The following is a 23779-nucleotide window of genomic DNA, read 5'->3' on the forward strand; positions in this document are numbered from 1 at the left end:
TATTTTCAACGTAATAAAATAAATAAATAAATTATATTTTTTTATTTATAAATGAATAATAATACATTAAACATTTAGTGAGAATGAATGAAATTTTCAATAAAATAATAGCTAAAAGATATAATTTTTGACATTATTATTATTTGAATATGTTAAATTCATACCCTTTAAAAAATATTTTTAGTTTTAATATTTTATACTTAAATTTAGTTTTATTAAACTAAAAAATTAATACATATTTATACATAATTTCAACATTTAAAAGTGCGGGGACGTAATATTAAAAAATTAAAAGTGCAGGGATCTAAAATTAAGAAAACTGAAAGTGCGTTAACGGCGTCAACACTCGCCTTAACAGAGGGACCACGGGATGATGGAAGTTAAAGTGCAGGGATTCAATGATGGATATTTTAGTGCAGGGATCTTATGTGCAAAAACAGAAAAGTGCAGGGACACGCAGATGTATTAAGCCTTTTAGTTTTTTCCATTTTCCTATCTTTTTCTTTCTTTATTAGGGTTATCCCCTTAAAAAAACCTCACCTTTTACCCCCAATTCGTTTACACCCTCACATTGCAAAACCACCAAATATACTCAAATTACGACCTTTCATTTTCAATTGCACCCTCAAACATTAAATTGATCTCTTTTCACTTGAAAAAATAGGTTTATTTTTGTTTTAAATAAAATATTAAATCCTATTTTAAAATATATGCTAAAATTTAAAGTATTGATTTGAACATTTTTCAAGTGAAAAGAGGTCAATTTAATGCTTGAGGGTGCAATTGAAAGTGAAAAGTCGTAATTTGGGTATATTTGATGGTTTTATAACGTAAGGGTGCAAATGAATTGGAGGTAAAAGGTGGGGGATTTTAAGGGGATAAGCCTCTTTATTACAATTTTTTTTTATCTTAGTTTGATAGATATCATAATTGGTTATAGCATTGTAAAAAATCTAGCACTATGGTATATTTATATTACTTTATTAATTTTTAAAAATAAAATAATATTATTTAAAATATTTTTATTTTTATATTTTTAATTTGAACCCTCTCTGAAATAAAAGTCTGTATCATAATATACTTTGTGATAACCGTATCATAATATACTGTCATAAATATAATGGAGGTTACCAATTCAAATTTGGCCATAAAATTGACGAAAACTTGTCATGCCGTCATGAATGATGACTCTCGTAAGCTGGATGAGTCATGGGTGTGTGAATGCAACTGCAACAACTTGATATGCTATTTGCATAATGATCTGGTTTTGTTCTGTATAAGCAGCGGGCGGAATCAAAACAAAACGTTTAATATTTTAGTACGAAAAATAAAACAACTTCAATAACTAAAATATTTAATATTTATAAATTTTAATTAATAAAAAATAAAAAATAAAATTATTAATCGATAGAAAAACTTTGTGCAGGGAACCAAAAATTGATTCCCTGCATAATGTTTAAAGTGACCCGCGAAGTCTACAAACTTAAAAATGGAGAACTTGAAGAAAGCCCCCTCTTTTCACATGAAAAAAAATTAATATATTTTTTTATTTTTAATCTATATTCTAATTAAACACTATTATTATCAATAATGTAAAAAATTATTCTTCCTAAAATTATATCCAATAACTTTTTAAAATTAAAACCATAAATTTTTTAATTTAGGGTACAATTGAAAAAAAATCTAAAAGTGGGGGGATTTTGAAAGGTTTTTCATACGTCAGGGTGCAATTGGAATGGAATTTAAAGGTGGGAGGGTTTTGAGAGAGTTTTTCAACATCATGGTGCAATTAAAAAATTATTTAAAAGTGGAAGGTTTTTGAGTGATTAGACCCTTGAAGAAACACTTCTGCGAGTCACTTTGAAAATGTCCCAACTTACAAAATAGTTCTACAGCTTGTATAGAGATTTAGGCATAAATTTGTTAATTTTCTCATGCATTGATTAATATAAGAATTTTTACTAATTAAGTGACTAAATACGTTATTAACCCCATAAAATTTTGATAATTGACAAAAAAATATAAAAAAATATAATATTAAAAATGTAAGTTAATTAAATCACATATTTAATTTTATATTGATAATATTATTATAAAATCTAGATTTATAAAACAAATAATTGTGTGTCATGTGTTCTATATAAATCTACAAACTGCATGATAGATAGTGATTTATTTTTATATGTTATTATAAAAATAAAAAATAATCTAAATAAACAAATATAATTATGTCGAAGTTCAAATTAACATATGTTGAGATTTGGTTGAATTTAAAAAGAATTTAAAAAAAAATGAAAAGTGTCATGTGTGTGAATAGAAACATCATTTGTTTGTGTGTGAGAGAGTGGAAATCCCACATTGGTAAGGACAAGTCTTTCATTGGGTTTTATAACGGTGAGCTTAACTTTTTTAATTTGGACCCCAAAAAGTACCTAATTTTATGACTAGGGTAGGAGTTAAATCCTTCCCTATTTATCACACGTGCGCGTTGTCCGTCGGCCGGCTGGTGTATCTCGATCGTTTGGGCACTTATTACTGCTGTTTTAGTTTTTTGAAATATTAAATAATTTTTTAACGTTTTAGTCAAAGCAATTAAACTTGAATTTATTTATAAAAATGTTTTTTGATTTGTATTAATTTTAACAACTCTTTTTTCTCTCTATTAATACCGCACTATTCTCATTTCAAAAAAAAAACAGTCTCGCTGCGCTTTTGAACAACTTTTGCTAATTATGCAAACAACTTCTGCTGAATAATTTTTGACAATTTCTTGCGCAATATTTAGGGGTATATTTTGAACGGTAATGCACAATGCAGTGATTATCGTATTCAATTTCGAGTGGCTGTTTTATCATGTGGAAACATGGTTGATAGGTTTTTTTACATCTTTAGGCAGAGCTGCGAAACAACTTAAACAGAGTGACCTAGTCTGTGACTCAATCAGATTTACCATTGATAATTCGTTTCAATTTATCATAAAATGTTCTAACAAATTATCTAACTATATTGTTATTTGTTTGAATATTTACAACAATATTTTTAATAATTATTGTTAAGATAAAAATATGAATTAGATGATGTATACTAATTTTTTTAATAGAGATATAATTAATGGAGGATTAGCGGGTATTTATTAATTTTTTTTAATATAGATACATTTTAAATCAGCTTGAAGGCATGGGTCGAAACACAATCTTTGAGCGATGCACTATAGAATTTTTTTTTTAATTCATCGGATCTCATTAAATTGAATATGAAACAGTTACATTTATAAGAAACCCGGGATAATTTGAAAACTAAACCCGATAACCTGACATGGAACAGACAACATGTTGTCTGATTCGCAGAACTTACTTACGAAAATAAAAATAAATAATTTAAAATTAAATAAAATATTTTAAACGTATCCAATTTAGTTAAATAAATAAATAACAGACAACATGCTGTCTGATGCACTGTAGAACTTAGCCAACTAAGTTAGAGCTGCCAATGTGGGCCTAGTCTGAATGGTTAAGGCGTCTCTAAGTGCATCGAGAGGTTGTGGATTCGAACCACGCCTCGGTAACTAACAACTAACATGAGACTCTAAAGAGTCGATTTCCATCTTTGATAAAAAAGAAAATAAATTAGAGCTATCTGGCTCTACATTAATTTATTTGTATGCATAACAAGTTATAAAATATAATATATAGTTTTCTTGCACATTTAGTGCAACTTATATATAAAAAAACCAGAGACGTGTTCGATTAAATTTATAAATCAGAAGCAATCTCTCATATAAAGAGAGCACGTAGTGGTAGTGGGTTGCTTTTGTCTCTGCATACAGACAAACCATTGACCCTTTACCCAATTCATAATCAATTTATTCAAACTTATAAATATAAACTGGCAAAAGGGCTCAAAAACTACCGAGCTTTCAATTTTTTTTCAATAACACCCTCACCTTGTAATTTTGTCAATAGCACCCTATTTCGTATTTTTCAATTTCAATAGCACCCTAATTGAGAAAATTAGATGATTTGATTACTATAAGGATGAAAATTTTCAAAAGAACTAAATTTAAAGGTGAAATTATACTTTTTTCTACTTGAACACATTTAAACAAGTCCTTTTAACTTAAAAAAAATTCAAATAAGTCCTCGATAAATGAGTTTAATTTGATGATTTAGGGTGCTATTGAAATCGAAAAATACGAAATAGGGTGCTATTGACAAAATTACAAGGTCGGGGTGCTATTGAAATCCAAAAATACGAAATAGGGTGCTATTGAAAAAATTACAAGGTCAGGGTGCTATTGAAAAAAAAATGAAAGGTGGGTAGTTTTTGAGCCCTTTTGCCATATAAACTTTTTTTTGTTATAACTTATAAATATAATATAGCAATAGTAATAGTTAGAATTCAAATCATAACAACTAATTTATATATGTATTATTTGATTTGATTTGATTATACAACAGATAAATATAAAATCGATTTATATGAAAAAATGGTTTTTATTAATAAATAAATTCTATTTTTTTTCATAACTCTCCCGATTTATAATATCGTTTAAATTATTATATTTAAATTAAAATAATAATAAATATGTCTTATTTTATTTATATTTTCATTAAATTGCTTTAGTTATTACTATTATTTTTATGTATAACTAATTTTTAATTTTATAAAATAATTTATTAATAAAATAAATTTAAAAAATAACAATAAATATTATTTTAATAGTTTAAAATAATAAATATTACTTTCTCCGTTTATATTTAGTTGTCCATTTAATTAAAATTGTACATCTTAAAATAGTGGATTTTTTTATCTTAAATTATAAAAGTAAATATAAACATAATCTTATTAGTTAATAAATATAGTTTAAATTAACTTATATAGTCATTTATTAAGAAGGGATAAATTTGAAAAATAATATTTAAAGTCATATTAAAATTTTAAATGAACAATTAGTTAGAAATAAATAATATATTTTATTAAATGGACAACTCAAAAAATGAAAGGAGTATGAACTAATAAAAAAGTTTAAAAATTATTTGTAAATATTTTTTCTGGTTTATAATTTTATCGTCTTTTAGAAAAATTAATTTATTAGAAAAATTAATTTAGGACTAATAAAAAGTAATTCCATTTTCGTTTTGTTCCAAAATTTAGTCAACCACACCAATCTGCATCAATTTCAGTAAAGTCTTGGTAAGTCTTCAAATTTTCTGACATTTTAATATCTACACAAAATTGATTTTGCAACTTCCAACCAGCTAGCCTGCCATCTCAGAAAAGAAATTTAAAACCTTTCGACAACAAAATAAAATAAAAAATTGCAACTATCTTCCATGCAATACGCACTCATGAAGTACTATATCCAGGGTCTGTAATATAACTATCAGTTGTAATTTGATCTTTCTATCTAATCTACTGCTATGTTAACAAAAAAAAAAACATGCAATATATTTTGTCTGGAGAAAAAAAAATATATATAAACATATAACATCATTTACAATTAATCAATTTAAAGAGAAACAAAACAAGAATTTAAAAACTTGGGGCTGACTGAGGTATGAGACAAAATTTGCACATGTAACCTTATTATTTATTGTTTCCTCACATGGCATGCATTTATATAAAGAAATAAAAATTAATTAATTAATCATAATTCAAATGGTACGTGTGCTAAGTGAATTTTTACCAAAATAGGTGATTAATTTCACCCAATATGTTAAACTCTTTTTCTTTTATAATAAAAAGAATAGAAGGAATTGAATTCACGATACTATTTATGTTATACTTCATTCATTGATAACGTTAAACTCTTTTTTATAATACCATTAAAAATAAACCCGATTTTTATGCTTTATTAGTCATATTTAGAACCAACTGCATATTAAGTGCTGGCTAGCTAGCTATACACATGTATACATTCAGATTAAATATTGTTTTACGGTTATTGAATTATACACTTTTTATAAAACTGTTATCAACGTTTCACTTTATATAATTTAATAAACATATTTTTTAAAAATACGACATGATGGAGTCTGCCTTCTGAACCGGTGAGTGAACCTGCAAAACAGGGTAGAAGCTAACCGGACGGTGGTTGTCCGATTAACTCCCCGATGCTAAAGTCAGTTTAGAGCTTTGAGCAGCGTTTGGAGTATATGAATGTAATTGTGATTCTAGGCATACCTCGTGCTCCTTTTATAGTAGTCGAATATACCTAGTAGAGTTGTATTAGGCAGGTGAATCCTACTTTGTAGGGATTCGGCCATATCGTAGATATTCTCCTGATTTGTCGGGATCTACCTTAATCTGATAAGAGTCCTATTTAGGAACGTCTTCCTAAATAGTCTTATCTTCCTAAAGTAGAGCTTATCTTTCCATATGTAGTGTTTGTGTCCGAATAGGACAATATTTCCATACTTAGTCGTTTACCCGAATCCCGGACCTGACGCGCTCTTGGCGGATCATATGGGATTCGGTCTTTATTAGCGTGTTACCGAATCTTAGTGATTCGGTATTTCCTTCATATCTTTCGGTCTTCAGGGGGAGTCCGGTATCGTCTGAGAGTGGATCTCCTGCGACTCGGCTCCATTATATTTACAATAGGATTCGGTATCCATCACGACATATACTCAATCAATTACGGCCTATAACTGTCTAAATGGGCGACATATTGCTTATGTATGTAAAACAAGATATCCAGCAATACATCGACTATATAGACAATCAATGATCGTAATTAATTAAATAACCTTCGGTTTAAAAAAAATGAAAGTTTGATAGAAACGTCGATAATTATTTTATAGAGAAGTGTATAGTTCAGTTACCGCAATATATTTTAACCCTACACATACCCGTCAAACTTTAAGTTGTCTGCCAAAGATCCAACTGAATGGAACAGTTACTTCTTTGCTTGCTCTTTCCTGAGCTCTTTCCTCCAATTTTCTGAATCTAGGTCCTAACCCGCATACAAAATCCTGAGCTCTACGTCCCTCACCGGACAGCCCTGTCAGCGCCTCCACCTTCCATCTCCGCACCAGAAACTCCAAAATGTCCGCATAATCTTTCGCGGTATAAACTCCGATTCTCTGGGCCACACCTGAGTAGTGTTTGAAAAGATTATCATCTTCCCCGTCGTACACTAAGTGCGCCGGCATCTGAACTCTTTTTCTCATCATATCGGCGAATGCCAACACCGTAGCATCCGGATCAATCTCGAATAGCTTGTCGACGATCTCCACATAAGCAGTCTCGTGTCGTTTCTCGTCGGCAGCGATGGTCCCGCAAATCTGAGCTAGTTTGACGTCTCCCTGCTGTTTAGCCAATCTGGCAGTGTTGCCATGTGAGATAAAAGTTGCTCTCTCCTGGAATGAGGTGTACATAAATCCAAGATACGGGTTGTTTTCGAATTTCGGATCCTGATAATTAACCGAAAAAATTAATTAACTTCAATTTATCGAATTAATGATTTAATTGGCTAAATTGAAGAACAGAGTACATTACCATTCCTGAGGAAATGAGATATTGAATAGTTTTTTCAATCTTCTTCATGTCGACCCGACCCGTGAGGTAGAGATACTTGTTCAGAAGATCACCATGTCTGTTCTCCTCAGCAGTCCAAGCTCGAGTCCAGATAGCCCATGGAGTAAGAGAGGCGCCTGTCTCGTCTTTTACTCCGTCCAGCGAGTTCAGCATCGACTGGTACGTCGGAACCGCCTCTTCTGTGATCATATCACCGACCAGAACCACCAGATAATCATCGGAAAGTTGGTTTGATCTTTCCCGTAATTCTTTCACCTGCTCGTAGAAGCCTTCAGAATCAGGCTGCGGAAGAAAATCCTGCGGCTGCCAGCATTTTTCTACAGGTTTTAGATGAGCTAGTAGATTATTCTCAGCCCAACTCTCCAAGGATTTGAATATCTCCGCCTTGTGCGGCGGCATGGAATGCGTTTTCTGAAAATGCACTTGTTTTGCAGGGCGATAGCGCTTATCCACCGTTATATTTTCCGGCCTGAAATCAAAATCAAAATCAAAATTAAAACGATAAGCTGTGTAAATATAACAATTCAATTAAAGTAACGACGATGAACGGAAGATTTAGAGAGTGACAGACCTGGTTGGAGAAGTGGAGTAGGCCATGGAGATTTTGAGCAGCATTGTTTTGTTTGACTTTTGATGAACAGCTGCTTAATTTTGAACTGTAAATGAAATAGATCGGCCCTGCAAATACAAGTGGGACGACGAATATTAAAAGGGTGTTGGTTTGGAATTGAGCTACGATTTCAGTTGTAATTACATGGTTATACCATCATATCCATATCATATGCACATAAATTATTTATTTATATATAATTTATTTTTATTAAAATGACTCATTAATTAGAGAGAGGGGGCGTTTACGGAATAAATTGACAATCTAGCAGAATGCTGCCTAATTTTTACTCTATTTGAACTACAACCCATTAGTTGCTAAATAAATTAATTTATAAATAAAATAAATAATAGAATTGAATTGCACCAAATAAGAATTTTTTTTTTTATAATTGGTGCTGGAGAGTAGTTATAGAAGAAATTAAACCCACCACTTAGTAGAATGCTACTCAATGTTTATACTCTTCAAACTACAACTTATTAGTTGTTAAAAAAATTGGTTTGTAAGTAAGATGAATACTATAATTTAATTACACTAAATAAGGAATTTTTTTATTATATTTGGACTTCGGTGGTGGAGCCACTCTGATATGGATTATGCGCCAGTTTTGATCGGAATTGATTTGAAAATATAAATAGTTTTAAAAACATAATTTATATTCTAAATTTTGCGTTACTCGATATGATATGTTTGTCTTAACTCTTAATTGTCGATTATAACACCTTTTTTTTTACAATTCATTTCACAAAAGTGATGTGTAATGATGCATTTTGAGAATGAATGCATTATTGATTATGTAAATCTTACCTTTTTTTTATTGAAATGATGTAAATCTTACTTAAAGCTATTATATGTGAATTAATCCAAAGCCGAATTCATAAGACATTTGACTTTGGGGGACGAATGATGACAAGAAAATATATAGAGTCGGAAAAGCTATCTCTAGAATGAACATTTATTTCGTTTAAAAGAGAAACATGGAGTACTAATATAAAAATATAAAGGGACGGAAAAACATTAAAATTTAGAATTTGAATATTTAAAACTTTCCTTTTTTATTTTAAACAAAAAAGAGGCTTAACCCGGGACGGACAAGAGGATCGAGGAGGGTCGCCAGATTTTTTTTTAAAATACAGATATAAGGATGTTTTCTTGTAGGGGCGATAATTATTAATTAGTGCTAGTGGCGGTTTTTTTCTTGTAGGGGGCGCTCTTACAAGTGCAAATTATCACATCTATACTGTGTTTACTGTCATTTGATGTTTTTAAATAGGCAACACAAAATTTGATCTTTCTAAATGGGAAACCTGTTTTAGGGATGGGCAAAAAAATCGGTCAATCAGACTAACCGAACCAAAACTAAAAAAAGAACCAAAAAATGTGGTTAACCGGTCCAAAAGTTTAAGTTAAGTTTTTAATTTTTAATTTTTATGATAAATGGTTTAGGTTTAGGTTTTGGAGTTTTAAAAAACCGCGGTTAACCGGTTTACAAATAATATATATTTTTTAAAATTATATACATATATATACATATGTTTTTATCTATTTAAATATAATATATTTTATAATCTACATACATAAAATTCTACAACATAAAAATATATTTAGAAAATATTTTATTTAGAAATATATTTTTATTTTAAGAATACAGGGAAACTAGCACTTTTACTAAATAGCCTTAACTAATTTATCGCTAATTGATTATATAAAAAAGGTTTTATTGTAATTTGTTAATTTTTGATTGGTGTAAAATTTATTGCATAAAAGCACAGATAGTATGGGGACAAACACTTTTATTAAATAGCCCATATAAAAAAGGCTTTATAGTAATTTATTAATTAAATATAGTTAAATATAAAATTTCAATATTATTTGATTAGTGTAGAATTCTATTGCAATAAGGAATGTACTATAAACTTTAGCACACTAAACGGATTTAAACACTTCTAATACATTATATAATTATGAATTTAGCCATCTATTTAATTTAGAGTATCAATACCTGTAGAATACTCACCTTTCTATAATTAAAGCTTTAGATATTAATTTAAAGTCTATCCCACTGTAGTTAAAGGTGTTAGGCGCACTCAAGGTGATATAGCCATTATTGTCCGAGGTGAAATACGCAAAAGAAAAAAAAAACACTCGCCTGAGCGAAATAAAGTGCCTACATTTAAAAAATATTACTCCATCCGTTCCAAAATAATAGTCCACTTTCCTTATTTTTTTGTTCCAAAACAATAGTTCACTTTCCTTGTAAATCACAACTTAAAGTGTTTATTTTCCATATTGTCCTTATTTAAAGTGTATCATTTATTGTTATTAGCCTATAGTCATAATATTTAATAAGGATATGATAGGAAAAATGAAGATAAATTTGTGAAAAGTTAGAGTATTAATTGTGTTTCTTAAACATTGTGAAAATCAGAAAGTGGACTATTATTTTGGGACGGACGGAGTATATATTTATATATACTAGCATCGTTTTACGTGTTTCACACGTGGCTCGTAGTGTGACTCGTCAAATTATCAAATAAAATTTAAAATAATAGTTAATTTGAAATAGTTTATCTTATTAAATATTTTAAATGATTGTTTTAATTGATTAAAGAAATTTAATTGGTACTCAAATTTTATAGTTATAGATAATTTTAATAGAAAATATAAAGTAAAAATTAAAAGTGTAGTTCATTGAAATAGTTTACGTTATTTAGAATTTCATACAATCAAAAAATAATTAAAATAATTATTAAATAGCCAAAGTAGTATATTTTAATTAGTAATTTATACAGTTATCTTAACATTGTAGTTTATATTAGTTAGTACTCTAACTTATCTTAACAGAATAGTTTATTTTAGTTAATATTCTAATTTAAATGATTATTTTAATAATTTTTAATTAATAATTAAATTTTATAAGTGAAAAGGATATTAATGCGTCCCCCACCTCCCCCCCCCCCCTCCCCCCCCACACAAATTCTTGCTTCTATATATAGTATAGATCTATTTAATAAAAAAAATCATAAAACACAAATCTAAAATTCTTAATTTTTAAAATTTAAGTCATAATAATAAAGTTAATAAATCTATAATAGTCTTAAATACTTGGGTCTTTAGGATTTTGCAAGTAGTCGCATTTCCATCTGAATCCTTCTTCTTTTTTGGTGGGGTTGGAACCATTAGTGCACTGTTGAAGTTGGCTATCCATGGCGTGAGAATGAAGAAATAAAAGTCTACTCTTTTTTTTTATCGTATATTTTAATTTAAAATTACTATGTTTTACTTACCTAAACACTTAAATAGAAACTTGTCTTTTAAACTTCCTAAAAGACTTTTGAACTTCCTAAACTAAATCCGTTTAAGGCTCTAATTTAGGCTATCAAATAGGAAGTACCGTAAGTTTAAAATAAAACTTACTAATTAAGCTATTAAATAGAAATGTCTAGCTTAGAATAAAAATCACCTAAAAACGTAAAAAAAAATCAAAAAAACATGCTTTTTTATATTTCCAGGGGAGCGCTAAAGTGCTTGCATGACTGAAGGTACCTCGATTGGGTGGTCTAGAAGCGCCATCAGTCTTTGGCGCGTCGCCTAAGCGCTTTAGGCGCCCAGACGAGCGCCTTTAACTACACGGGTCTATCGAAATAGTAAGTGATACGAATTTTCATTTAAAGTTATATTTGTTGTATGTCATAAATTGTACTGATTAATCATAGCCTTATTTTAAAATTCTGAGCTGCTATGATTCCGAAATGATCCATTTGAAATTTATTGTAGGTTATATTATATGTCCTGTATTCTTAAAAATTAGATAAAAAATCTTTTATACTATAATTAAAGAGAAGTAATTGATTTTTAGCTATTCTATTACGTTTAGATTATTGAAGTTAAATGAAATTGCAATCGATGAATTCATGTGGATGAATAAGGATATTTTTAAATACAATTTTAAATAATAATATTTATTATTTAAAAAAATTAATGAATAATAAAATATATATTGACGAGTCACATTACGAGTCACGTGTGAAAACGTAAAGCGACATTAATATATATAATATTTTGACAAAACTACATTTTTCGTAATAAAATATTTACCTAATTGAAATAGGAATATATAAGATTTATATTTTAATAATTAAATAGAATGGAAATTAAAATTTACTTATTAGACTATATTTAAAAGTGTATTTTTTTGTGTCTAATTTTTTTAATGATTATATGGTTTAAAACCGCAAAACCAAACACCAAAATGTTTTAAATGGTTAACCGATTTAATGGTTGACCATTTAAAAAATTTAGGTTTAGATTTTTAATTTTAAAAACCGTATTATTATAGACTGGTTTACAGATTATCTCGGTCTTATCTGGTTTCGCCCAGGGGCTTAACGATTCTCAATTCCTTAGAACAAATGGAATTATACTAGATAATTGAATAATTATTATTTGCAGATAGATATATATTATATCATTTACAAAATTTAGATAACTATTTTTTTTATCATGGGATAGATATTTATTCTATGTTAGTTGTTAGCGGAGAGTTAGTATATATTTTTAAAAATTAAATAAGGCAAAAATAAAATATATTTCACCTATATTGAAAATTTATTTATAAAAATATAAATCTTATTGTACCGCTTAAACTTCTTTGATTTACTTCTACTTGTTATTTATAAATTGAGCAAATTACACTAAGATTTCTGAGTTATACCATAATTAACAGTTTAGTACCTCTTGTTTTAAAAGTCTACTTAATGGTGTCTCAGTTTTAATTCCGTTAACTATTAGGTCCCTCCGTTAATTTCGACACTTATTTTCAAACGATTTGATACCCACCTTTAGTTTTACGAACGATTTGGTCCCTCACTTTTAATTTTACTAAACGATTTGGTCCTTCACTTTTAAACGATTTAGTATCCGAATTTTAATCTGTTAAACGATTTAGTCCCTCAAATTAACAGAAGAATCTCTCAAATAACGGAATTAAAACTGAGAGACCATTAAGTAGACTTTTAAAACAAAGGGTACCAAACTATTAATTATGGTATATTTCAGGAGCCTCTAAATAATTTGTTCTTATAAATTTACTAACAATGGCGAGGGTGATAGTTTGGAGTACAGCAGATGGTAGTCCGCAACAGCGACCGGTCACAAAAGTTCAGTGACCTATGGCCAAATTTTTTACCGGCCGTCGAAGGTTAATGGCGGTCAACGGCAGTCAATAATGATTGATTGTTGACTGTTTCACCAGTTGAATGTTGATCAAATATTAACTTCTAGCAAATTATCAGTATGTTGCTTTTGCTTATTAGTTTATACAATTCTAAATTTGTCAAACTAATAGTAGTTTTGTTTTTCAAATTTACATCTTTTCTTATTATTATTTTTATTCTATTTTATGTTAATATATTATGTGATCTAAGTATGAAAAATTAGACTAATTATAATATCATAAAAGTTTGTTGGTTAATTTGTAGGTTTGATGGACTAAATTGTCCAAAACTTTATCTTAGGAACTCTAAAGATTTGTTTGACATTTTTAAAGATCAAAAATAATTTGTTGCCACTTTTTCAATGGCATCGTATTTAATCTAAATATAATATTTATCTAATCTAGATTTAAAGGGAGGGGCACATAATTAATACACAGACTCTAATTGCACACACAAATCCTAATTTTCATCACCGTAGCCAAATTTTCCAGCCCCTAAACAAAGAGTTTCCAGCCACTTTTAGTCAATCAAACAAAAGCTATTAAACATCGATTTCTCAAAAACAACTACTGCAACAGGAATTTAAACTGGATTCGGATCACGAAAAAACGACCCCTTGACGTGGTAATAAAATAGTGGATGGATTAAAAATTAAGAAAAAAATAGAAAAATTAACTAAATGTATTAAAATGGTGGGTTAGAGAGCATTTTTCATTAAGAGTATAAATTGCGGTCTTTAGTGTGTCACCTCATATGTCTAATTTTTTATGCATAAATTTTCGAACTTTGAATTTTTGGCCATTTTTATAGCCTTCTAATATATTTCATTCATCAAAACGAAATAAACATTTCACTAGATGCAAATAAAGAGAAATGCAGTGTATATTATATTTATTTAGTTTAACAAATTCAATTTCTCTATTAATTTTACAATTATAAAAGTTAGTTTTCTTTATTAATGGAAAATAAACAGTAAAGGTTAGGCTATTAAAATTAAGGAACATATTATAGTTATCTCATAGTATTAATTTTTAATTACTAGTTTCTTTATGTTTTTTTATAAAGCTAACAGTTCTTTTTCTAACATTTGATCATAATTAATTAAAATGGCATAAGCGCTTGGCATCAATTTTCTAGCTCGTGGGATCGATTTTTCTTACAAGCGTTTCTCCTTTCCTTATAAATTATAAAAGAAACAACTAAAATTTCATTATGCCAGTTAAAGGGTTTTACTGGCAAAATATTATCTACTTTTGGCCCCAAAAATAGTCAAATAATTGCACGCTTTTTTTCCGTTCTCACAAGTTAAGTACTATTAAGTCGTTTATAATTGTAGCATAGATTTTTTTTTAATCAAACCATCCAAATTTATTCTGATTCTTACTATAACTCTTTTTATTTTTAAATTAATGCAAAAATTATCAATGCCAATTTTCTTTTTAAGTTTAAGCTAATAAATTGCAATTTAATATGTGAAGGTTAATGTTGAACAAAGGAATCAGCGAGTTATAATTCAAATAGTATAAGTGTCGGGGTAGCAAGTTTATTAGTTTAATTCTTCACATAAACATATACTTATCTGATTACCAAATAGAAAAAAATGTAGAACAGATGAAATCAAATGTCTTGGAAGCAAGTTGCTTACACATGCATGGCCCTCTCTTTAAATTGCATGAATAATTGTGATGCAGAGAGACTATAATACTAATAGAAATAAATTAATTATTTAGTTTAATATTGTCATGAAATGAAATTATGGAAATGTTGGCCATGCAGCAGACAGAGACCTTCACACCAATTTATTATGAAATGGAATCTGCCACAAGTACACCATTTTGTTTGTTTTTTTAATCAAATTACAGTTGAAATTGCATCTGCAAAATTTAAAGCACGTCCCAATTCCAATCCTACATTAAAAATAATATTCTTGCATTAAATACATCAAACGATATAAAATCCTAATAAGAATAAAATTGAAAAAATAATAGTACTAACAAGTTGTGAAAGGTGAGATAATTGGAAAGAAATTTAAAGTAGAAAAAGAAAAGGGACAGGCAGTAATTGAATTCTTAAAAAGAAGGTATGAAAGTTACAAATATTTTCAAAATAGGTTATGAAAGATATACTACTATTGTCTATTGAAAATTAACTCCAGATGTAAGTTCACCAACATTAAAGTTGTGGTGACTTTTTATTTTTTTTTAGATGCCACATCAGCGTCTGTTTACGTCATCGTCCAAAAATTAGAAAGAGATAGTTTAAGATCGAAACTCAAGGAGTTTACAGGTTGAAAAATGAAAGTTAAAGACGTCAGTAATAACATGCCCTAAAATCAGGAACAATAGATGAAAATAAGCCTGTAATTAATAAATACAATCTCAGTGTTCTAAAATTTCCATTCAGAATGTATATCGGGTCAATTTGTTCACATGGCGGCTGTTAAAATATGTAGTCAGCAACCAATGGGAGTTGGTCCAAGTGGTAAACGGCTTGGTATCGCTTAAGCAAGGTCTCGGGTTCGAGTCCTTGTGAATGCAGAAAATTCTCACTGGAAGACTCACCCACCATGCCAAGTGTGCGACACGGGTCGGATCCGGATTAGTCAGGGCGAAGCGTTGGAAACCGGATGGGCTTACCAAAAAAAAAATATATATAGTCAGCAATTGTGTTTGTGAGGATGAAAACTGAAGTTAGTATTAAGTGTGGTCTAAAATCAATTTATAGATAATATATTTATTCACAATTATAAACAATACCATTTATATAAATTTAATAATATAGTTTTACCCGCATGTCTTCATTTTTATAAAATAATAATTATATTTTCTCAACAACTAAATATTTTCAACTATGAAATTGCCTTGAATTTTTTCTTCATAATCCAAACCAAAAAGGAGATTCCTGGTCCGACAGAAATCTTCAAACTACAATACAAAAACAAAATTACTAGGATTTGAGTCAGTGTGCAGATATTATACACTAGACTGAATATTTATGGTATATTAGCAAAAACCAAAAACCGAAAACTATGGATGACCATAAGTGGAAGCATGTTGTTGCCGCACCGCTGTAGAACCGGATTTTGTCGACGGCTCCGGCGAAGTCTCATTCGGATTAATGGTTTTACCAGATGGAGGCATGCACCTTTTTGAGAAAAATGTTGAAATGTTCTGCATTCTTCCTCTCCCCTTTTCTGCCATAGTTAAAAAAAATTGTCATTGCATTTAGATTTGAAGTAAGGTTGGACTTCTTTTAAACAAAAAACAAAAAAAAGTAAGGTTGGACTTTAAGAAACGGAAACGTAAGAGAAACGTGTAAATAATTAAAAAATTAGGGATAAATTTATAAATATTTTATTTTATTGGCCAAATGCATTGTGCCTTCAAACTTTAGTCACTTGCACACTCATCACTTAAATTTGGTATTGCCTTCAAACTTTAGTCACTTGCACACTCATCAATTAAATTTGGTATTGCTTTTTAAGTTCATGCACCTCTATCTCATGGGTGAAACTTTCTTACTTGAAGAAAAAGTTGATTAGCTCCCTAAACTTTAAAGCTCAAAGTTGCTGAAATTTTAATTCTGCTAACAAATTAACCTAGATATTTTTTAATTATATCTCACATCTAATTTCTATAATGTTTCGACAATTTTTTTTATTGTATTTACAAAATAATTAATTCTTTTATTTTCTATTTATAATTAAAATCATTTAAAAATTATTAAGAAACAGAAATTTGACATCAATAACTACTTATATTAACTTATTTTTTGAAAGATACTTTAATATATTATAATTGATGAAGTGTTTATAAATTATAATTATTTATGTATACTAATTATTTCATTAATTTTTACAAAATCTTAAATTATTTTTAGTTTTGAAATATGTGATTAATTTTTTCTTTTGAAATGCAATTTTACAATAATTTAAACTCTTAAAATTGCATTTTTTTTTTAATTATCAGTTAAAAAATTAGCTATTAAGTAATAATTTTAAATTAATTTATCAAAAAATTAAAATTTAGCTAATTTAATAAGTTGATAAAACTTAAGAGTCTAGGCTGAGCCTTTGTTTTTGGCAAATATGAGGAAGTGACATAGCATGAGTGTGTACAAACTCCTTTTGCTAATTATGACAAAAAGTGCTTAAATGTAAAGTAGTTATTAACTTTTAAGTGTTAAAATGATTATCACTTAGAGTGTGCAAGTGACTAAAGACTTAAAGTTTAGGAGCACAGCAGTGCATTTGGCCAGTTTTATCTATAAAAAGCTATATTTTCATGTAAATAAATTATTTATTTAATTATTTATGAAAGTTAGTAAAATAATTTATTTGAATATAATCAAAATTTCGATTCATAATAATTAATAAAAAAATAGTAAAATATTATCTGAAATATTATGTGTTTTAGGAAGAAGAAAAAAATTTGTCTGCAGATTAAAGGTTATGGATAACATAAAAAAATAAGGTTTGTTAGTAACTAATTAAATTTTTTTATGGCTCTTAAAAAAATTTATTGATGGAAACAACCCCAAAACATTTACTGTGAGTTTCCGAGTTAAACATTTCTGTAACAGGAAAACGCATCTTCCTCTCAAGGTTTCAGTGCATTGGAGGCTAAAATTAATGCTTTATTAACATAGGGTACCTGGTGAAATTGATATGCCAGCCTTATCCAGAATTTCTTTCTTGACCTGCAGTATAACAATAGCATTTATAATTTAGTTATTATCCATCTCTATATATCAATGATTTACCATAGTGATGGTTCAGTCTCACACAAATACCTTCTAAATGTCATATTCATTATTAATCCAATTCAACAAAATCCATTAAAAACTATGGATAGAGGGATATTAATATCAACATCCTAGTTGTGCAAATAAGATATAGCTCGACTAACCTGCCAACGGTTCTCCACAAAATCTGATATTTCACGAACTTTATTTCTTAATTGAGACTTCGATACCGTAGGAAACTTAGATTGCAAGGATTCCACTGCTTTACTGATGCTCTGTGAGTGAGACTGAATAGCAGAAACCTGTTCGCAAGATTGCAGTCAGCATAAAATCATTGACGTTGTCATAATAACTATCAAGTAAAGGAAAAATAAGCATTCAGAGAATTTCAATAGATCCCTTAGGAAAACAGTGCAATAAATTCCAGGGGGAGATGAAATTTTAAACCCAGTATCAAATGTGCAACTTACAATTTTAGGCATGTCTGAGTCTTGTATGGCTGTCGCAGATGAGATAGGTGTACTACTGGCCTTGGCACTGGACGTGCAAGTATCTTGATCGTTAGCTTGGTTGTCAACCCTAGAAATTTCTATTGGCGGCCCAGCAGGAAAATATCGCATGCTAAGAGCTTCCAAACACATCTTTTCCATCTTAGAGTTACTTGTTGCATCTTCTGACACTAACAAAAGGTCCTTCTCGTGCATTAAATTTAGTATAATGGAGGGCTGGTTTTTCCGCAATGCATGGTCTGTCAAATCTTTTATATGCTTTTGCTGTTGGAGCAATGTATAAAATTCCTCACTCTCCAAGTCTTGCTTGCCACTGGGTGCATCTTTGGCCTCCTCGACTGAGAGGTCAGTTTCCATTCTGTCAACGTGTGCTCCCTGAATTTAAAAAAGCAAAGTTTGAAAAATAAGCCAACTGGTTGGCTATAGTAATAAGTAGACTGAGAGATAAGTATTCTCTGAGCAACTTGTAGATGTCTCAACCCTGCATGCTTCAAAATCTTGACATGGTTCCTAAAAGATAAGGTGGAACTGAATATGCACAAAAGTATCAAACTCTCTCAAAAAGCTAGCTTGTGGGACAACAAATAAAGAGGAAAAATTCATGTTCAATTAATACCATGATAGCTAAATCGATCTGGCATGTTAGAACTAAGAAGAAATGAAAAGCTGTGGACGCAAGAAACAGCTTTCAGTTATCCTCTTACTAAATTTAACTGAATCTCTGCTTAATTCCTTATGTGTCGAACAACATATACATCAAATTGCAGCATGATAATTGATTGACTATCTCATTTGCTTACCTCATTTTCTGAGAGATACCCATCAGGAACAAAAAAGCCATCTTCACTATCTTCTTCATCTTCTTTTGAACATCCTTCCTCTAAATTTTGCTCCTCATCATCCTTGTCACAATCTGAAAGACTTTCACCAGGATCCTCCTATAAAATATCAATTAATTTAAGAAATACTTTTTTTAATGACAAATTGTATTTGAATAAATAACAAACTAAAGGCTGCACCTCTTCCCATTCTTCATCACTGTCAACATCATAATCCAAGTCGGGTTCCTTTCGAAAAGGGTGGCGTGGCCCAACAACAAGACTGAAAAACCAGCACATAACGAGATAAGTTTCACAGATTCATTCACATTGTTATTAAATATTCTAGATGCTTTTGACATTCTAATCGAGCACAAAATGCAGAAGCATGCCTGAATAGATTACACGTTTTCAGATATGCAGGTCACTTAAAGAAACAATAACCTTAAAAACTTAAACTGTAAGTGTTATAGAAGTATAAATAAAAACAGATCATACATTGAACAAATACTAATGACTTAACAAATAAAAGTTACTCCTTGATTATGTTTGATCAAGGACCGCAGGCTAAAATGATGCATATTTCATTAGAAATAGAAAAAAAGAATGCATATCTCATGCAAAGAACCAAAGCAAGTGGTTTATGCATCTATTGCACTCCCTTATAACAAGCTTTGCCTGATTAAAGTGAGCTTTTTCATCACCTGTTCTGGCTTTTAACAAGTCCAGACTCTATGTAGGATTTAACCTCAAAATATTTAAATACATGTCCTTTGTTTATAAACCAACTTATCAGGCTATATGCATCAATTTATAAATTTTAAGTAACATGATAACTAGAAAAGACTGATCAAAAAGTGAGGTCTTGTGTCCATAATCACAAGAATATTATATTTCAACAGATGTGAATAGTTGAAAAAAAAGTATCCTAGGTGCACTAGACACCCAATTTTTTAAGGACCTGAGGAGATTTATCTACCATGCACAACCTTCCTTCTGTAATTTTTGCAGAAAGGCTGTTTCCAGGACTTGAAAACATGACCTTTCGGCCATATACACCCTAACTACAATTCCAGAAAAAGTATAGCAAGTTTTGTTTATGGATATTAATATTATAGGTTGTCAAAGCAAAGTTCACCTTTTCTTAGGCCAAATTCCATAAAATGCAGGTCTATGACTCTTATCAAACTGCAAGAGCTGCTTGCTCCTTTTGCACCTACTGTCAGGACTCTTTAAATTTTCTGTATGTAATCTATCATCAGAAGGCTGTCCTTCATCCCCGTTTACACTCTTATGTACATTCAGCTCATCCTCATGGCTACATTCCCTGGGCGTTAGCTTAAGTTCCTTGAATAGTTCAATCTTGGGCGTCCGACGAGTGCTCCAATGCTGTTTTCCATTTGAGAAAATAGTCTGACCCAAATGACGCCAAGAAGACAAGTGAAACCTGCAAACAGCATCAATCTTAAATCTCAGTACCAAAGCAAAGAGTTGCGCGTCCTAATACAGATAAAAGGTGCACTTGGCGGGGATGGTGGAACCTACTTGCGAATATTGTCAATTTCAATATCATCATTTGATAATAGAGTGTAGTCCATAGCCAGAGTAACAGCCTCCAGAGTCTTTACATTCTGCTGCATCGGCAAATCAGACACGGTTCCTTTAGTTGAGGTCTCATCACTTGGGCAGGGTGGACTAGCTTTACTTCTTTTGAGAAAGCGTTCCATAATTGAAGCTTGTTTCTTTATTGCAGTTTTCCTTTTCAGTTCAGCCTCTTCTTTCTCCTTACGGAGTAGTTCCTTCTCGGCTTCCTCTTGCTGCTTTCTTAGTTGCTTCCTCATTTCAGACTCCTCTTTATCACGACGCTTTTCATTCTTTTCTGCCTCCTCCTGCAGCCTCTTAAGCTCTTTTTCCTGAAATGAAAAGAGTAATTAATATAAATGCCATTTGCAATTGCTAGATTGGTGAATATGCTAGTAAATATAGATTAACACACACATATGCAGCCCTCACATGTGAGACCTACTATCTAACCATGTATATAAGATTTTAAATTTCCAAACCAATCTGTATCCATAAGCAAAAAGTAAATTCTGTAGTAAATGCTATCAATTTTATGACATTTCTTAGCATTACTTGTATGATCTAATGAGATATGCACATACATTAAGCCTCTTTTCCTTTTGAAGCTCAAGATCCATCCTCTTTTTCTCCTTTTCAGCTTCTTGCTTGTCTTTCTTTAGTTGTTTAAGTAGCAATTTCTGCTCTCGTTTTGCTTCCTTATCACCCCTACAATGATGCTCAAATAATTTTACAGACAATTATGAAATTCACGAAACCAACTAGAAAAAGGCCAATACTAAACATACATCTCTGCACCATTCTTCTGCCGCATGCCATCAACTAATAAACGAATATCTGCCTCTTGTAATGCTTTACGTAGCTTCTCTGACGCCTTCATTAAATCAAATTCACAATTTTGATCAGTCTCCGACTTTTGTAGTGCAGCTACCATTCCTGTAACGAGCCAAATTCATGACGAGGTTAATAGGAAATCGGTGTAAGATAAGGTTATGAACTGAAATGTACCATCATGTCCAAGTTCATCATAACTGTTGTTCAGTAACAGCAAAGCCATACAATATTCTTGCTCTACAACAGCTCAAAGAATTTCTTTAAAAACGCCTATTAAAGAAACAATTGCTTACCAGAAACAGCAATTATTCTCTCTTGAATCTTTCTTCGACACGTACGACGAATTTTAAGGTCACCCCGCAAGGAACTAGGCATCAGCTTTAGGTCTCTTGTCTACAATAGTAATACTAATATTATTAAAATACATTGCTAACTAACAAGATGAAAGACATCGAATACAATAGAGGAAATTACTGAAGGACAAACAATGGTCACAAGATACCAATAAAACCAGAGTGGCCTCGCCATGTCGAATAAAGCATGCCCTCTCATCGATATTGACAGCATAACAACATTAACAATAAATGATATGCATAAACAAACATAATCTAAGCAAACTGTAACACATATATACGGAAGTACTGATCATCAATCATATTGGACACAACATACACCTAGGCCTAATATGTAACTGTAATTAAATCTGGACGATAACAAATAAAATTGATATTTTATAAAATTAAATAACTAAACAAATAAAAAAAAACGGAAGATGATTAAATGAATAATTAAAAACATAATTACCTCCCAACACCAGAGAGAAGACGGGGCATCATCCTCCAAAACATCAGCATCCACATTAGGCACTCCATACATTACTCTCTGCCCAACGAACAACACTGCACTTTTCACCGTCGCCGCCGTAGCACCGCCGCCGTCCTTATTATTTGACAGCTTTGCATGTATCTCCTCCACCAGCTTCGACAACCCCAATTCACTCTCTTCCATCAACAACCCAACTGTTCCGTTCAACGAATTATTACCAGCAAAATTGCCATCCTCCCCACCCAAACCAAACCCGTCTCTTTTATTCATCATGTCCCTGTAATACCCAAAAAGCCCCTCAGTTTCTTTCTTCAATATTTCCAATTGGGTTTCCTTCTGCTCCGGTGAGAGTAACGTAGAGTTAGATGACCGCTTTCTTTTCTTCAGGGTTTTGTTGGGTTTGGGCGCGTGATCTTCAACGTCTATTACCATCATTTCTGCTTCTTCCGTCATTTCTTTCACCAAGAAACCCTAACCCAAACACAACAGAGACAGATGAATCAAGAAATTATAATTTTCTAAAGAATTTGAGAAAAAGTGAGTGGTGAAATTAAAAAAATTCAGAATCTGTTGATTTGATTAATTTTAATGTGAAAATGGAGGGATGAATTTGGATCAAAAAATAAATTTTTATGTTTTTTCCCGCCAAGTGATTGGCTCCAAACTAAAATTAATTTGGTATAGTTCCCTCTCTAATTTTGGCGCGTTTAGTTTTTGTTTGATGATTCCATACTAAGCTACTGCTGTCCTATTCTAAGCTCGCTACGTCTCACTTGATGCAGCTGACACGTTGCATTTTAAGGGTACATTATTATTGGGGATATGTTACAAAAATAACCCTAATGTTTACCTAAATTTTCAGTTGGCTGCTTTATGCTTTTCCGGATCTCAATTAAGACCCTCATTTTCTTTTCGTTAATAAAAAATCACACGACTTAATGGGAAACACACCAACGTGACATACTTTTTTAATAAAAATGTACAAAAATGACCTTAATGTTTACTTCGATTTTTATTTAACTGCTTAATGTTTTTCGAATTTCGATTATAACCTTGATATTTTTCGAGTTGGATGTCTCCATTAAAAAATATTACATGCATCAA

General features: G+C 30.4%; 2 protein-coding genes across 2 annotated transcripts; both read right to left on the reverse strand.

The window, feature by feature from the left end:
- Positions 1–5793: 5793 nt before the first annotated feature.
- LOC126657579 (acyl-[acyl-carrier-protein] desaturase, chloroplastic-like) lies at positions 5794–8272 on the reverse strand. Its single transcript, XM_050352287.2, has 3 exons — positions 8111–8272; positions 7501–8008; positions 5794–7415 (listed from the first exon to the last, which is right to left on the reverse strand). The coding sequence occupies exons 1-3, from the start codon at positions 8152–8154 to the stop codon at positions 6855–6857; spliced, it is 1113 nt and encodes a 370-aa protein (XP_050208244.1). The 5' UTR covers positions 8155–8272; the 3' UTR covers positions 5794–6854.
- A 7934-nt stretch (positions 8273–16206) lies between these two features.
- LOC126656555 (chromatin assembly factor 1 subunit FAS1) lies at positions 16207–23342 on the reverse strand. Its single transcript, XM_050351145.2, has 12 exons — positions 22655–23342; positions 22144–22243; positions 21805–21952; positions 21601–21724; positions 20981–21348; positions 20574–20882; positions 19637–19718; positions 19418–19555; positions 18579–18992; positions 18273–18410; positions 18018–18063; positions 16207–16558 (listed from the first exon to the last, which is right to left on the reverse strand). The coding sequence occupies exons 1-12, from the start codon at positions 23126–23128 to the stop codon at positions 16392–16394; spliced, it is 2508 nt and encodes an 835-aa protein (XP_050207102.1). The 5' UTR covers positions 23129–23342; the 3' UTR covers positions 16207–16391.
- Between the last annotated feature and the right edge of the window lie 437 nt (positions 23343–23779).

This window comes from Mercurialis annua, linkage group LG7 (genome assembly GCF_937616625.2).
Source record: "Mercurialis annua linkage group LG7, ddMerAnnu1.2, whole genome shotgun sequence".
NCBI lineage: Eukaryota > Viridiplantae > Streptophyta > Magnoliopsida > Malpighiales > Euphorbiaceae > Mercurialis > Mercurialis annua.

Bases quoted from the DNA above. Each gene is read 5' to 3' on its own strand.
- LOC126656555 (XM_050351145.2), bottom strand. From the start codon at position 23,128: ATGACGGAAGAAGCAGAAATGATGGTAATAGACGTTGAAGATCACGCG. The intron at 19,719-20,573 runs GTGAACTTTGCT...CTGGTTTTTCAG, and splicing joins GGAATTTGGCCTAAGAAAAG to TCTTGTTGTTGGGCCACGCC. The intron at 18,064-18,272 runs GTTAGTCGAGCT...GTTATACTGCAG, and splicing joins TTGTGGAGAACCGTTGGCAG to GTCAAGAAAGAAATTCTGGA.
- LOC126657579 (XM_050352287.2), bottom strand. From the start codon at position 8,154: ATGCTGCTCAAAATCTCCATGGCCTACTCCACTTCTCCAACCAG. The intron at 8,009-8,110 runs GTCTGTCACTCT...TTTTGATTTCAG, and splicing joins TACTCCACTTCTCCAACCAG to GCCGGAAAATATAACGGTGG. The intron at 7,416-7,500 runs GTAATGTACTCT...GTTAATTATCAG, and splicing joins ATCTCATTTCCTCAGGAATG to GATCCGAAATTCGAAAACAA.